Source organism: Acomys minous (assembly GCF_964271855.1).
Source record: "Acomys minous genome assembly, chromosome: 19".
Lineage (NCBI taxonomy): Eukaryota > Metazoa > Chordata > Mammalia > Rodentia > Muridae > Acomys > Acomys minous.
Window position 1 is genome coordinate 32,315,974 of NC_140499.1, and position 17,630 is coordinate 32,333,603.

General features: G+C 45.2%; 1 protein-coding gene across 1 annotated transcript in view; it reads right to left on the reverse strand.

The window, feature by feature from the left end:
• Window positions 1-14,281: 14,281 nt before the first annotated feature.
• The window catches only part of LOC311590299 (spermatogenesis- and oogenesis-specific basic helix-loop-helix-containing protein 2-like), a 61,382-nt gene continuing 58,033 nt past the window's right edge, over window positions 14,282-17,630 (reverse strand). The window contains exons 18-19 of the mRNA XM_084769185.1: window positions 16,184-16,440; window positions 14,282-14,736 (exon numbers count right to left, since the gene is read on the reverse strand). Of these exons, the coding sequence (XP_084625311.1) occupies window positions 14,572-14,736; window positions 16,184-16,440 (422 nt within the window). The 3' untranslated portion in view covers window positions 14,282-14,571. The remainder of the gene's footprint in view (window positions 14,737-16,183; window positions 16,441-17,630) is intronic.

A 17,630-nucleotide genomic window follows, 5' to 3' on the forward strand; every position in this document is an offset into this window, starting at 1 on the left:
AGCAGCTTGATTTTGTGTTTCCCTGAGCAGTTTTCTGTAACTCAGAAACCCTGAACTAAGAGAGCAGGCAGAACACAACCAGCTAAACACTTACTAGCGTGAAAAACAATGGCAAACACCCGCGCTTGGATTTAAAGGCCCCACCGTCCCCACGTGACCAGCTCTTTAAAATAAGAAATACTCTAAAACGCAAAAGCAGCCATGTGTTGAAGATGAGAGCAACAGACGAAGAAAATTTACCTCATCATGTCTCTGAGGCATAAGCTTTCCATTGGGCCCTTAATTCCTTCTAGAAATGAAGCGTACTTAACAAGACAGCCTGCTCGTGGGTGTTGGCCGCAAAAATGAAGACACCTGTACATACGGTGAGGCTTCGACCACAGTGAGGCCCCTTAGCAAGGACCCGGATGAAAGCTTAGCCAGGCAATGTCTGCAAGTAAGCGGTTCACTGAGAGAGAACTGTAAACACAACCGCCTTGGGGAGACCGTCTCCAGGAGCTGAAGGAAGCACAGTGCGGGAGGAAGAGAGGTGTCGGGAGTGGTGCTGGTGTGAGAGGATCGGGATTGTAAAAGGTCTCCTAGGCTCGTGATCAAGACTTCGTTCTTTTCACTGAATGGGTTGAGAGCCCAGTGCAAAGGGATGCATGAGATCGTTGGAGGCTGAGGCTACCGCTCAGTGCTTGCTTCGCTTGCGTGAGCCTGTGGGTTCTCTCTGCAGTAACCCCAGAACTGGGTACAGTAGAGCATGCCTATAGTCTCAGTATCCTGGGCATAGAAGCAGGGGCTCATATGTTCAAGATCATGCCCAAAGAGTGAATTTGAGGCCAGACCCATCTAAAAGATAAATAAGTAAATAAATAAGTAAATAAATAAATGATAGATAGATAGATAAGCAGATTTAATTATTGAAAGACAATGCTGGCTAAAGCAGGAACAATTGGGTGAGACAAACTACAGTGATGCTGGCTTAGAACAGAGTGGTCACAGCAGAGTGGGTGGGAAGTAGCCAAGCTTAGCAATCTAGCACTTGGAAATGAAAAGACAGGAATCACCAGACAGTCACATGGAGAGTGAAAAGAGCCAAGCATGAACCAATGTTTCCTGGCTTGGAAACAATGGACTTGCCTTTGGTAAGTGGGATAGAGGGCAAAGGTGGAACAAATAATGAAGCGGTCAGCTTTTATCTCTATCTCAAAGGCCTCTCTTTAACCTAGCATCTTCCTACACAGTCTTTTAATTAGGCCTAAGCCTGTCCATGGCCACCTTGTCCTTCAACTGAATATATAGACCTTCTGTATCCTGCTCACTCGCATTCCTGTGAACAGAAAAAAGTTATGTTGAACAATATTTTCAATGGGGTCTTCCCTTTTTTTTTTTTAATCTTGTGTATGAGACATCAGAAAAAGAGTCATCTTTTGTTTAACTTGAGCAATAAATAACTGTTTTCCAAGCAGATTCTGATCTGCTAACAAGATAGCAGACCTCAAAGCCTGTCCAGGCAAGAAATCTCTGTACCCACTGGACAGCAGTAAGGCCAAAGACGGAGGCCTGGTGTACTCACAGGGAGCACTCACAGGGAGCACTCACAGGGAGTACTCATAGACCTCTTCTGGGCTCATGGCTTCAGTGCTGTGGGTTTCACAGACTCTTGGGCCTCACAGATCCATAACTCCTCAGATAAATGGCAATCACTTTTATAAATCCACAGAAAAGAGACTGTGAAGGACAATGGTCAGTTTAATGCTACCATTACCCACATCAAAGGTGCTGGTTCTCAGGTCTGTCAATACTTCTCTCCCCTCCTCCCTTCACCTCCTAAACCCAGGATCAGCAGTCATCATCAAAGGTTTTGATTTCTGCCTGGAACACTCAGGAAGTGGCCCAGCAGCCACTCCACCAGTTCTGGGAGGAATCCATTGGTGAAACCCTGCTTGCTCCCAGTGGCTTCAGATGGAAACAACAATGACATCATCATCAGTACCAATAATAACAGAAGCGGACACAGATGGAGTTTCTGTGCACTTATGCTCTAATCTTCCCACCACCTTGCCAGAAAGGCCCTACTAATTCTGTTTTAACTGATCAGGGTGTTGAAGCATAGGGGTCTAAGTAACCCTGTATGGAAGCCCACAAGTAAATTATGTAGGCTGGACTTCAGCGTGGGGTTGTGGGGCTCCAAAGTTCTTGACCATTGGTTTCCTGCCCAAGCCAGGTTAAAATTCTATTTTGTTTTGTAGTCAGAAGAGAAGGTAAATGGGTTATCTGCAGAGGGCTGATAGAAAGCAAACATGTCTGAAGGATTGGCATGGGGACAGCCATGTGTGTGTGGGGGGGAGGGGGGGTTGGGTTACCTTGATGAGACCACAGTGGAGACAAAAGTCTATTTGGGTAAGTATAAATAATCCTTGGAAAATGTCTGCTCCAACAGAGGACACCTCTTTAAAGAGTGTACAAGCTGATGCAAAGGTGTGGGGACAGGACATTTGGGCGAAGGCAGCAGCCGTGGACCTATAGTTAGTAAATAAGCAAGGTCATATTTGAGACTGTAAGTGGGCCTCTGGCCTCCGTCCATGACATGACTACTGCCATCTTTAATCACAGCAATATGAAGGAGACATTCATGATGACATCATTCATGGCTATTGCATTACCCCAGAGTTGGGGGATCGTCAGACTCTCGTCTGAGGTTCCAGCCTCCACTCCCCGCTAACGCCCCGCCCCCCCCCCCCCCACTTAATGTACTTTTGTGGGAATGCACAAAGTTGATTGGGATTTGAGACTGCAATGAGTCCCTGCCTATGCTGGGGAAGGGATTTTCTGTCATGTAGTTCTTCAGAGTTGCCGAAAATTACCTAAGTGATCCAGTTAAGGCCATTAGTTCACCCAGCTGGACTTGAATGGAACTGGCTTTGTTTTTGTGACCTGGTGTGTGTCACGTCTCAGGTAACTAGACACATCTTTATATCTCCCCAGGAGAAGTAATCCAACAGGGATCAATTTAAAAAAAAAGATACTCACATTTATTTATTGAGTATGAGGCCACTAGAATATCATGGCACATGTGTAGACACAACTTGTTGGAATCAGTTTTCTCCCTCCAGAAAAATGGATCCTGGAGATTGAACCAAGCTACTGGGCTTGGAAGTGAATGCTTTTACCTGCTGAGCCATCTCACTGGCCCTGAGGTCAGTCTTTGGGTGTTATCACGCTATGAGGTGCCCAGGTGTCTCTATAAAAAATACCCATTGGTCCCACTGCCCTGGGCAAGTTACAGAATTGGACAAAGCAGGCTGTGCTATTATTGCCACAGCTTTAGATTTGAAATAGATGAACTCTGGCCACTGATGCCCAGAGACCTTTGAAAACAACCTAGACTAAAATATATATATATAGACCTATAAATCAGTAAACTACTAAATAAAAATACCCAATGGGCATTTCAAAAACTTGGAATTCTCAGCCCTGAGGAAAATGCCCAGGCCTAAAGGAAAACTAGATTGTATCTTTGCCTGAGTCACGTAAAGGTGCTTGTCACCAAATCCCCAAGATTTTGTGATGCCTCCAATGTTTAGGATGTGGAGGAAGGGGGCTGAGAGATGGCTCAAGGGTTTCTAGAGAACCTGAGCTTGGTTTCTGCATTGTGTCTCACAACTGTCCATAACTACACTTCCAGGGGCCTCTAACAACCTCTCCCGGCCTTCGTGGCCAATGCACACATATGATGCACAAACAGTCACACACAGACAGCAAAACACTCATGCTCATGGAATTTGAGTGAGTGTGAACAGCAATGCAATATCTCCTGGCCAGGCTGTATCTCTGCATTTCTAATTATCATCTCTGGGGGATTAATGTTTTTCCCATTGCTGATCAATCAGCTTTTCCTGGTCACCACCAACCTGCCTATGCCATTACAGCTCAAATTACTCTGGTTTTCTGGCCTTGAGTAAGCTTTCTGGGTTTGATCAAGTATTGATTTTAACGTCCAAGGGCACAGAATATTGAAGCTTCTATTTATTCTCAGCCATAAAGTATCATATTTTCATCTTAAGCATTACAGTTGTTTCCCCGAGCTATTTTTGTTGTGGAGGTGTTAATTATTTTCTGCGCTTAAATCGTAACAGCTGACCTAATTATTGCAGGTCCAACCCAGAGATTGCTTTATTATGGTCCTGACTCAGCTCCCCTGAGGGACTGACCTAAAACGTCTTTTTTTCTTTTTAAAGCTGGAAACCAATCCTAGGATTAGTTTACCACAACCGTTTCTAACCTCTGGGCCTTCATCTTCAGCTTTGTCCTCCAACCCACAGTCCACCCTCAAGGCAGCAGCTAGGTGAACAGGTGCAGAAACAGGCTGCCACTCCCCTGTTAAAACCTTCATTCACTCAGGAAAATAAAAAGGAACAACTGCTTAAGCACTGAGTGAACAGGCTCCTGTTAGGTCTAACAACTAGTGCTGAGCGAAAGAAAGCATGTGGGGGGAAAAAAGACAGCAACATCCTAAGATAAGTTTATGTAAACAGGCAAAATAGTGAGGCATACTCAAGGCAATGGCTAATCAGCGTTGGTAGTAATGAGCGGCAGGGTTTCAAAGTGTGAGCAACGGTCTATTTCTTGTCCTGGGTGTTGGTTCATAGTGTTTGCTTTGTGATAGCTTGTTGAGTCATAGTCCTAGGACATGGGCGCCTTCACCTTCCAGCAGGGTAATTGCATTTGAGTACAAGTGCTGAGGACAGAATGGGAGACGAACAAAGGAAAAGAACGAGAGCAAAACTACCCTTCCCAAGGGCTGCATCCCAGGGAAAACAAAACAGAGCAGTGCTGGAAACAAAGGCTGGTGTTCCAAGTGGGTTTATTTGTTAGGTGGGAGACTTTAAGGATGTTTATTCTGTTTTCTTGATGAGAGATTTTAAATGCTGATGACTGCTATGCTATGGGGCTTACCCTACAGAAAGCGCGTAATACGGTGGTGTTCAAGAGCAGGAAAGCACAGCTGCTGGGGGGAGGGGGTTCCTTGACTTGGGAGAGTGTGAGACAGAAGTGGACAAGAGGTGGACAGAGCAAGGTGCAAAGGCGACAACTGAGTCACAGAGGCATAATGTGGACAAGGTAGTGGTGGGTACGTGACATGAGAAACGTTGTCTTCGGTTTGTAAGCAAACTGAGCAAGCAGTAGAGCGATGGGGCTGCTTACCCTGGACTTTATGTGACCATTTCTAGAGATAGTTCTTTGGGACTGCTTTCATCTGGCAGTGGTGGGGCACCAGTGATGTAATGTGGATTTTAAAAAATCCCTAGCTGTCTCTGGAGGAGGAGAACCTTAACCCATAACAAATTCCTAGAAAGGAAAATGTGGAATTCAGAATATGTGAATTTAAAATCTAGCTAAACACCATCAGAGAAGTACCTCCAGTTGAAGTTCCAGTCCACATGTAATATTTTTGCTGTCCATGGACAGCATCGCTATTTATAAATTGTCAACGAGGTGGAAATTGCTCAGCTTTCTCTTTGACAAACTATTATTGTTAGTGTCTTTTTCAAGCATTTTTTTCCCCTTATGTTGCTCCTTAATGGCAGGCTAGCCATGACCTCTGCCCATTTTTCTCTCTGGTCACTTATCTTTTCTGTATGAATTTGAAAAGCACTTTGCATGTTAGGGAAACAAGCCATTTGACAGTCATATTTATTGAAATAAGTGTGCATGGGGGGGGGGATGTTTAAACCTGTAGACCTAGGCTTCGTTGTTACTCTTTGAATGAAGCCGCATATGTCTTAAGGGTTTTACATCTTCATTATTTAATTACCAACATCTATTATATATCAGGGATTGATTGTGTTGGTTAAGGTCCAATACAGCTTTATTCCTGATGTCTTCCCCCAAGTAGTTAGCAGTGACCCCACTGCCCTTCTAGGTTATGCTGCTTTTCCACGGCATGCTAGAAATGCCAACTTTGACCTCCCCATCTCAAAAAAAAAAATTCTTGTAATTTAACTGGAGGGGCAAGGCTCCTCAGGACCCAGCTGTACTTCATCCATCTAAGGACTTGAACTTTTTACTTCCCACACTTCCAAATGGCTCTGAAATCTGTATCTGAAACTATATAAATCTAAGCCTCTTGCTATGCTTCTGTGTCTTTAATGCACTTAAGGTCCTTCTTGGACTATTGACCAGAGATAGATGAGTAATTAATTAAGGTCCCCTCCCCACTTGCTGTAAAACTGGAAATTTGTTACCCTGCCTGGGAAGACTCTGTGAGTCCCTGGAAACTGCTGGTCTTTGTAAATAATGTTACATCCTTCCTTACAGAGCTCACACATCCTCTCCTGTTTCTTCTCCCGTCATCTATGTGTGCTACTCCGTGGGGATGTGATCAACGCCTCAGGAAAAGCATTTACTGGAAAGAAGGCCATCACAGTCACTAAAGTCAAGCCCATGCTTTACCTGTTTGCCTTCTGAAATGTTGGCACAAATGTGAACATCAGAGGCCAGTTTGGGGCCATGGATAGATGAGTTCTCTCCACAGGACTACAAAGAAACCAGAACATTCATATGTCCCTAGTGATGACAGTGGCCCCCACACACCCATCACTACAATCTGGCTTACTCTCCAAACCACGCATCTGCTCTTCCTCTATCTCTGCTCCTCTTTCTTCCCTGCTCTTCATCCTTTGCCCTTCCTTCACCCTTCGCCCCTTCCTCCACTCTCTGCCATTTCTCCCTCCACCATCTTCTTTTCTTCCATCCTCTGCTTTTCTTTAATCTCCTGTTCTTCATCAATTTTTGTCCCTACCTGTCTTACTGCTATCTACTTGTGTCAACATTTTTATAAGATTATTTTTTTCTTATTTACATATATATGTGTTTGTGTGAGTGCATGCTGTATGTGTGCAGTTACCCACAGAGCCCAGAGGAGGGCGTCTGATACCCTGGAACTCGAGTTATAGGCAATTGTGCACCATCTGACAGGAGGTGGAGGAGGGCAGACAGGAGGTGGAGGAGGGCGGACAGGAGGTGGAGGAGGGCGGACAGGAGGTGGAGGAGGGCAGACAGGAGGGTGGAGGAGGGCAGACAGGAGGTGGAGGAGGGCAGACAGGAGGTGGAGGAGGGCAGACAGGAGGTGGAGGAGGGCAGACAGGAGGGTGGAGGAGGGCAGACAGGAGGGTGGAGGAGGGCAGACAGGAGGTGGAGGAGGGCAGACAGGAGGTGGAGGAGGGCAGACAGGAGGGTGGAGGAGGGCAGACAGGAGGGTGGAGGAGGGCAGACAGGAGGGTGGAGGAGGGCAGACAGGAGGGTGGAGGAGGGCAGAAAGCAGGATGGAGGAATGTAGATGAGAAGGATCAAATAAAAGTTTATTGTGGGACCTGTAACTAAAGGGAGTGATTGAGATAGAACTTTATTTATCTTATGTGTATGTGTGAGCACCTTAGTGATATGTGCACCAGGTGTGCGCAGTAGCCTGAGGAGGTCAGAAGAAGGTATCGGGCCCTGGGACAGAAGTTAGAGGTGGTTGTAAGCTGCCATGTAGTTGGTAGGAAGAGAACCCAGGTCTTCTGGAAGAACAGTGAATGCTCTTCATGTTGACGAGTTTAAGACTTCTATGATAGGGAAAGAATCCTAGCATCTCAATGAGCTCTGATCTGTTGCCATTTAGAGTCATGTTGAGCTGGAGGGCGAAGCACAAGTGACTTTAAGAATAGACACCCTTTCTCTCCTTGTACAGTGTCTTGGTGAGCACACAGGCTGCTAGGTGGCCCATGACATGATGGACACCATGTGCTGACAATCCAATATATGCCAGGAACTTTATCAACGTCAATATTTAACCTTGAACTTTAATAACCAAATTAACATGGTTATTAATGTTTTTTTATGGAAACAAATGAAGGGAGAAACTAAGTTACTCAGGATGTACAGACTGGCGGGATGAACTTCATGGCATAATTGTGACTTCCAACCTGCTGCTCGTCCCGAGACATGGAGCTGCCTCTTACGGGAGGCTTGTTCGTGTGTCAGGGGTGGAGAGCTCAAGTGTGGCCCAGCATCAGCTACTGGATGGAAGCTGTATTTGTGACAAGAGGAAGGTTGAGGAAGTGGAAAAGAATAGTGTTAGGAACTTGGGGATGTGGAGGCCTGGGTCTGGGGAAATGGTTGCCAATGGTTTTGTCCTGCTTTTGTGAGAGGAAGCAGAACAGGCATGCAGACAGTGAAAAATGACTTTCAGCTAGAAGTTTGCCATGACTGGTATGACTCTGAGTAGCATTCCTGAGCTCTCAGTAGCATCTGTAGGAAACACCCAACTGACACTAAGCCAGCTCTAGTAGCAGGGATTTAACATTTTAGCCCAATTTCTCTAACACAGTTAACCTGTGTTGAAATGTTGGCCGGGCATCTTTTCATAAGACCTCAGCAGCAGACCACATACACACGCACATGCACACGCACACGCCCGCACAGACAGTATTCACCTGTGCTGAGCCAGGCCAGGTGTTCATCATGGCTTGTCTCCTCATACAGCAACTGGAGGTATTTTCCCAGCCTTGACTGGACCAGGGCCAAGGTTCTGCATGAAAATACCTAGCATGACCCCTCTGTGCTTGCCCTCTGCTGACACAGTCCCACCATTTTAGTGAATCTCTGCTGTTGACGTTCCATTTCGGGCAGAATTGACTGTGATATGACATATAAACACATTCTCTGCCAGACAAATCCTAGGATAGGCTTTTAAAAGGCTCTGGCAAGCCTTGTGGCCAGCAATAATATTTACATTATGGTCCAGCAATCTTGATTCACAGGATAGAGGCAAAGGTGGCCAAGAAAGGAATTCCTGTCCCCATATTCAATTTCCCACAAGTCTCAAGATAGCTAGCAAGGCTTTTGAGCTCAGCAGATTCCGCAGGAATTTCTCCCAGGCATAGGGTTGGGATTCGCCCTTTACCATGGCCCTTCGTGCCAAGACAATTTGTTTGTGTACATTTTTTTCCAATAGTTTTTTTTTTCTTATAAAAAAATTAGTTTTTCTGCACTCTCACTTATCTCTCTTTCCCTGAACTCAGTCAAAGGCCAGGGCATTTCTGCCCAGTATTTGACTTCACTGCCACTCTGAAAGAGTTCACTATGGTGATGGGAAATGAACATTACAGAACACCTTCTAGCAAGGGATTTAAAAATCAGTATTTTGGAGGCTGGAAGCTAGTTCAATGGCTAAGAGAACTGGCTGCTTCTTCAGAGGAGCTGGGTTCGATTCCTAGAACCCCACAATCATCTGTAACTGCAGTCCCAAGAGATCCAGTGCCCTCTTCTGTCATCTTCAGGCACTAAACATAAAAATGGTGCATACATACATGCATGCAGGCAAAAGGCTCATACAAATAAAAAATCATTTTTAAATTAGTATTTAGCTCTTATCGCTTTCTCTCTTACCCCTTTCTTCTCTGTCTCTCCTTTCAGTGGGTCTCTGTCTGTCTGTCTGTCTGTCTGTCTGTCTGTCTGTCTGTCTGTCTCTCTCTCTCTCTCTTGCACCCCCCATTACTTCTCGCCCCCATGTTCATATAATAAACTTCTCCATATAAAAAATGAGTATTTAGTAGTTAGGTAATACCATAAGATAATTCAATTATAGCACTCCACTAAGAGATAAAAATCAGTATGTCACTTTGAAATTATTGAATATAGTAAATAAAATAACCTAGACCTCCAGAGTTTAACTCCAGTGGGCTTTCCACGCCTTACTGTTCCCTGAGCATACACAGGAGAACGCCAGCATGGGCCTAAAGCAGGAGAGAGATGAGTACTCTCTTGGCTCTGTGTTCTGACCCGGGTCCCTCACTTTTCAATAGTTTCTAGTTAAAACTTGAGTTAAGTCTGTGAGGGAAATAACCTTGGAGACACTTGCTACGTTGAGACCTATTATAGGTGTTTTTAAAATGATGCTGTTTCATCTAAGCCCTGAGCCTAATTTTTAAAATGAGCTATTATCTCAGGAACATGGGAACAGCCTAAGGAGGCCGAACAGAATAAGAACTTAATGTGTTATAAAATGCTATCACTTCCCTCACGTACCATCATGGCTATCTAGGGAAGAATTAAACTGACGTGAAATATTTGTTTGCAAAGACCACTTTTTAAAACAAACTGACCAGAACATTCTACGAGCCCATTTCTCTTAGCGCACAGTAAACACGCTTTACAGCTGGACTTCCTAGTAACCTTTGTAACTAGAACAACATTCTTAAAATGCTTTATACGAGTCTGGGAAACACTTGACAACATACAAGATCCTGTTGTCAAACCAATCACAGCTGCCTGTGTTCTCCAGTTATTTTATTGTTTTCAGAAAGCAGATTTTTCCCAGAATGTAAAACCAACCTTGAAGACCAGAGATAAGGAGTTTCTCAGTCTCACACGGAGGTGTCGTGTTTCCATGGTGATGAAGCCAGCTCTTGATACCAGATTAACAAAGGTGCTCCTGGGCTTCCTGCTTTGCTTCCTCATTCTGCATACCCAGGAACCCACAGAACTGAGGACAGCCAGAGGACAGCGGTACTCCTGAGAGCTCTACAGGTAACCAAGGGGCTCGGGGCTGGTTTCAGTCTGCCGAGGCTGTCCAGTGGTCACCGTTTCACATCTGTGGTTCTCTAGACAACATCTGTAATGTAAGTTCAGAAGCAGCTTTTGCCCCACTTCCAGTTCCCACTCCCCGTAGTTAGACCCTAAATCCTGCTGCTAGCTTCCCCTCTCTCCAGAAACTCCCTGTTCACCTTCAGTCTTTGCATTTCTCAAAACTGTACGGTCCGATGGTCCAGCTTACCCACACCCGAGCCCACCTTCTTGCTTCCTGCTGCAGAGTGCAGGTGATTCTGGATTCACACCCAGGCAGGCCTGTGCTCTGCCCTTCATAGTTCATAGCATGTTCTATGAGCATAGCACGTTCGGCCCTCCACACCTTGAACATGATATGATACAGGTTACAACAGCAGCGCCCAACCTTGTGTGTCAGAATTCTGGAGTTCTGGGCCGTGACCTGGATAAATAGAGGCAGAATGTTTTTTCTTTTTTAAATAAATCTATAAATGCTGCCAGTTTGGGAGTCAATGAAGAATGACTGAGTGTCCATTCTTTGTCCATGTCCCCTATAGGTATCTGCAGCCATTTAGGTGCATAGGGTGTGTTGAGGTAGGATAATCAGATATGTACTAATACATCTGTCAGTGTTCCTTAAAGTTCAGAGTTCCAGGTACCAGCTGGACTGATTCTTGGGATGTGGCCTAGAAATTGATCAAACGAGTTCCCCATCCCCCAACTCCTACATAAGTGGTTACTCACACAGGAGAACCATCGATCTTTTAGGAGTCCAACTGGAATCCTCAGTGGACCAGGTATGCCATGTCATCCCAAAGAGTCAGGCAGACAGGACAGGGAGAGTGACCAAAGGGAAGTACGCTCCATTCAAAATGGAAGCTACCCTTCCTTCCACAGAGGGCTTGTTACTATTTTGCATACTCGAGACCTGGCATCATCAAAGCTTTAAAGCTGTTAAAAGCTAGAAATAAGGAGAAATTTAGATTCACATGATTCAAACAACCAATAAACAAACAGCAGCCACTGCCGTCGGGTGCTTGCCCTGCCTTTGAGGAGTTTACCTCATATACATGAAGTTTCTGGAAGTTGTCACCATAGAAGCCCAACCAAGTGGCTCCTCAGGATGAATCATGTGGTATAAGAAAAGGATGACCTCAGCGTGGTGGTGCAGGCTTTTAATCCCAGTACTCTGGAGGCAGAGGCAAGTGGATAGCTGTGAGTTTGAGGCCAGCCTGGTCTACAAAATGAGTTCAGGACAGCCAGGGCTACACAGAGAAACCCTTTCTCAAAAAACCAAGAGAAAGAGAGAGAGAGAGAGAGAGAGAGAGATGACATCATCATCTGCCTTTCACATCTCCTGCTCATACCCACATGTCTGGATACAATTAGGCACCTCCACAAGGGCAACCTGCCACACCACAAATACTAATTAGGGCTGTTACTCTTTCATGCCATTCTGCGAAGTGTTACTTCCTTACTTTCTCAATGAACTTCGTTCCTAGCCACTGAAAATGGAAACACGGGTGTCTGCGTGCAACCTTTGCCCTTTCTCAAACCCTTACACTGGGTATCTACGAAATCTTGCTCATTCTCCCACTAACACAAACCTAGAAGCTGCCACTTATTCCAGGCAATCTTGTGGGGCTTTTTTCATTAAGAAAATACCATATTGTCTAATGACATACCAGCTTGATTTTTTAAAAAAAGAAAATACTAGGGCTGGAGAGATGGGTAAGTGAATAAAGAGTGTTAAAAGCTGGACATGACTCTGTATGCCTGTAACACCAGCTTACAGGGGTGGATACAAGTGGATTCTGAGAGCTCGCCTGCCAGCCAGCCCAGATGAAATGGCAAGCTACAGGTTCCATGACAGGCCCTGGCTCAAGGCAATGGGGCAGAGAGCAACAGAGAAAGGCACCTGACATCTTTCTCTGACCTCTGTGGTATATACACAGGCACCTGTGCCTGCACACTCACATGCATGCACCACAGACACATAATATATGCCATGCATGAAATGAAAAGAAAAAAATAACCCTTCTGTGGACTGAGGCCTGCTAAATCTTTGGCTGAGAGCTGAAAGTATTTGGCTTATTGGGAAGAGCACAATTTATTAAAAATGAAATCCTCACTTAGAGGATTTTGAACACTTGCATGAAGTTCAGGAGGCTGGAACTGGCTGTTGTGTGACTGTCGTTCAATGGCAACTGCCATCTCAGGAGTCCAACACTGCCTTAATTGCACATGGCTTTGTGGAGGGGCTTGAGTATACAGTCTGAGGGAGACCAGAGAAAGCGGGCTTCATATACGTGGCTATGATAGCCATCATCCCTGATGGACAAAGACTTTCTAGGTGTAGCCTTTGCTGGAGGGGCACCAATGCCTCTGTAAAGAAACCCTCACCTGTGCTTTGTAAGGAAACCTAATAAATTCATTGGTTCCTCAGGGAGAACTTTGGAGGAATCAAGCCTCTGTTTGTGTCTGGGTGCTTGAGAGAAGAATTAGATGTTGTTTATGTCTCCCGAGGGGAAGGAATTTTAGCAACACCAGCCTTGAATAGCAAAGCTTTAAGTATGAATCAGGCAGGCTCCTGCTCAGTGTGAAAGGATAATGGGGACTGAGAGAGCATTAAGCAGACAAATGGTTCCTGGAGCATGCTCAGTCAGTCTTTCCTCCTGGAATTCCTGGCCATAGCCTCTCTCAGAAGCCGGGTATGGATCTGGAGAAAGCCCTATCCAAGCAGCCCTTCTAGCAGTGAAGGCACCCAGCCAGGGAAAGGACAAAACCAAATCATCTCAACAGCTTCTCTTCCAATGCCAAAGCAACTGCAGCTGAGACTACGAACAGCCTTTATCCATGTAAGAGGCCGAGAACCCTAGCTGGAAATTTCTAGTCCTTTGACACAGTGTGCCCCAGATCCACCGAGTTTATCAATTTGGCATCTTCAAAGAACTTGTAACCAGAAAAAAAAAAAAAAAGAAAGGCAAAGTAATTATTAAGCTTCTCAATTTAAAAAAAAAATCTAATGAATTTAAACTCCCTGCACACAATTATTAAATGAGAAAACATTTTATTAAACAAAACAATGGATTACAGGGTAAACCTGGGCAGTTTAACAATAAAACTTTTGTGTAAGAACTTTTCAGTGAAATATAAAACAACCACTCCTCCTCTCCCCTCGTTTCCAACAGTTACTCAAACATCCAGAAATCTGTGGGCCTGGAACTAAAGATCCAGCAAGGAACGTGTCCCTCCTGGCTGTCGGCCCACTCACAAGACTGCAAAATGCAAACAAATGCATATCAATTTATCCATAGTCACCAAGTGGAGAAACAGATGTTGCTCTGTATCTCCCTGGATATTTTAGTTTGGGTCATGAACGAAGAAGGGCTCTTTAAAATGCCAAATCTGGAAAAGATATCTAGAAATCAATAACAGAAATAATAGCAGCTGCAGGATCTGTGCTTGGTGGCCTGGAAGTACAAGACGCCTGCCCAGCCTTAGCTCTTTCCGTTCACACGGGCCTTCCTTGTAGCAGGAGTTTCACAAAGTGAACAATTATTTATTTATTTTTTTTTAGTAGAATGAATGTGTGTGGGAGCCACTCAGGCTGCTGTCTCTTGCGGGGCTGTGACCGGGGAAATCCCGGCATGGATGAAGATGCCTGAGAACACAAGACTGTCGCTACCATCAACTGTCTGTCTATGTATCTTTGGAAGGTTCTAGCACATTCCTCGGAAGCCAGCATCAGCAGCTTCCAAGTATCTTTCTTTGTCCCTTCTTCCTCAACTAACAACTGTGCCCAGCACATGGCCTAGAATATGAGCCCTAAACATAAGATTATTAATCTGACCCACACTGTTGGGAGGGAGAAGTATACATTAATTGATAACTAGCTCATTCTTACAATGTCACAAATGCATTTCTGTATCGTGAAAGTTTACAAAGCCAACTGGAGTCTTCAAGCAAGTAAACCTACATGCTCTCAAATATTTACTTTTTGTAAAAGTAACTCTTCTCTTGAGGCTGCAGAGATGGCTCGGTTGGTACAGGAGGATCCTGAGAATCCTGGTGATCTGGGTCTGACTTGCAGAACCCACGTAAGTTGCCGGATGAGGCAGCACAAGAAGCGGCCACGAGCTCATGGCCTGGAGTGCACTGTAGCAGAAAGAAGAGAAACTCTGTCTTAAGAGGGAAGAAGTGAGAAACGACTCCCAAAAGTTGTTCTCTGACTTCCACATGTGCACGGTGACAGGCACACACACACACACACACACACACACACACACACACACACACACACAAACTTTTAAAAACAAAACAAAATAACAAAATAACTATTTTCTTATGAAAATTCTACAGTAAGAACATATACAGTAAATACATGTCAACAACTAAAAATTAATGTGTCAGATTCAGAGTGTGAGCCTGTAGATCCCAGCATTTTGGGGTGGTATAAACAGAAGGGTCACTTAAGCCCCTAAGCTCAAGCCAGAGATGACAACAAGGCAGGATCTCATCTCAGCCCATCAATCAATTATCAATCAAACAATCAATCAGTACTATAGCATCCTATTCCATGTGTCTTGGCCTTTCCATTCTGACCATTACTGGCATTATTAAATTTGTGGTACTCTACATACTCCAAATTTTCTCTGTAATTCCCTTTGGGATGTCTTTCTCACAAGTGCATCTTGGGAAAGCCACTATTACTTCTGTTTCATATATGTCGCATATAGATAACAACATGTTTTGCTCTAGAAGGGTTGTATCGGGTGTCATTAGACCATGCCTTTTTAGTACACAGAATACATGACTTAGTTATGGCTCCCACTAAAGACTTCACTGTATAATGCTGATCCATCCACCCAAGCACTTTTCCCTTGCTCACTTGTGACTCCAGACCCCTGTGTGGCTAAGTCTTTGTCTCTAGATCTTGGCTTAGACCGTAAGTACTTCCCCAGGGATCACAAGTAACTAACGACTCTACATCCCCTCCCTACATGCTCCGACCCCTATCACAGCTGCCTGCTTCTCTGGCTGTATCCCCAAGACACTTCGTGAGTGTGAGCATCATGTCTGTAGACAGCACATTCCCAGAAATACAAGTGAGCACAATGTTAAAGCATTATGGTGCCCAGATGACTACTGTAAAAAACAAAAAACAAAAAACAAAACAAAAAAAACCTGGTATCCGCACTCTGCCTGGTGGTGAATAGGGTGAGCTTTCATATAGTGAGGGTGGCCACTGGTGCTGAGAGACAACAGAAGCAGTCATGGGGTCAGCTGAGAATGAAGATAGCAATGGGCTGCAGCATCCTAAGAACTCTAAGCAAAGGGTAGAGGGAGAGGCAACCAGACTAGCTAGGCCACATCCAGATTCATGACACCAGGCATCCAGGTACCAGGTCTGCAGCATGGAGAATAAGGGCCTGGGCTACAGCAATTATCACTATTCAGACAGAGTGACTTAGAGAGAAATCAATGCCGCTCTTAGGGTGCAGACCAAGAGCTCTGAGACCAGGGCTTTGACAGCAAGGTGTGGCTCAGGCCCTTCGCTGGCTGGAGAGGATCCAGTCTCACTCACAGACCCCGGAAGACTTACCAGACAGTTGGGACTGGTTGGGCATGTTTGGCAAAGCATGGAATTGCAATGATGAGGAAGAAAGTTGGGCACAGTGGGCACAGTGGATGGTAAATAAATGGAAGTGTTCTGATTCGGTCTGGCAGCGGCATCGTGGGGAGAGACAGGTCCAGAAGAGTATCTCACAGCACGGATGGGGTTAAGAGAGAGGGCTGCACTGGGGACTCGAGTTTTACGAAGATTTTCAATAGGGCTCTCTGAACCAGAGCCTGACTGACCTGGGACAAGAAAGAAAACACATGGCCATGAGCACCATGCACAGCTCTGTGACTCTGAACTGTATCATCGACATGCACGGCTCTCTATCTCCTCCTCATATCACACCCAGGCATTATTGACCATAAAAACTGATAGAAAAACGAAGTGCCTACTCCTATAAAAATGCAACAGAAGCATTGTAACTTAGCATTTGTGTGTCACAAGAGGTGTTAGAGGGCAAGCACATGTCTATGGTATCTGTGTGTGTGTGTGTGTGTGTGTGTGTGTGTGTGTGTGTGTGTGTGTGTGTGTGTAAACAGTAATTAGCATGATCAGCTACTTTTCAAATAGAAAGTAACTAAATTGGAGGGTTCTGATTCATTGATCTTCCAGATGTTGCTGTCCTATAAATCTGCAGTCTTAGGATAGCTGTGTCTTCCCCAGAGTGGTCTTTTTGAGTGATATGATTTCACAAACACTAAGAGTAGAAAAGCCTGAACTCATAGCCATCCACACTGCCTTAGCAGGCATTGGGCATGGCCTCACCTTAATTTGACTTTAACCATCCCATGCCACACCGAGCCACAGGCACTTTGAAGAGTTTAACCCTGACTTCACATGACTTTTTTATTTTCTATTTTCCTCTCTTCTCCCCGGGTCAAAAGAAAGGCCTAAGCAGACCATTGAAGTGTCCTTGATTGCAGGACCAATGGGGCCGTGTTGCATTTTGGCCCCTTCTATTCTGACTTTGGACACAACTGTAGGAATGACATTTGTCCCGGAGTCCCCACCCCACCCCATCCCCTAGACATGTATGTCACTGGTGCATCCACCGTGTACTTATACACACTGGGTGGACCTGTGTGCTTTTGTGATCCTGTCTGCCCATGGCTGCATCTCATCTGTTCTGTTTCACCATCTTTGAGGCAGGCATATCAAGCTGAGCAGCAAGGGATAGGATTGCAATTAGTGGGGAGAGTGATGGTCAAGGATATTCCCAGCAAAGCGGGATGCTATGACCACATAGTTCCTTGGAGGAAGGAATCAGCCGAGTCACGAAAGACTGGAAGCTGAGGACAGGGCCAGTCCTGTCTTTCAGCACCAGCCACTCAGCCTGGTCCACATTTTATTGGCTCCTCTGTAGAGAGAGTAGCCTTCAGGAATACCTGCGCTCTTTCCCCTTGCCCATTCCCACCCCTTTTTCCCATAA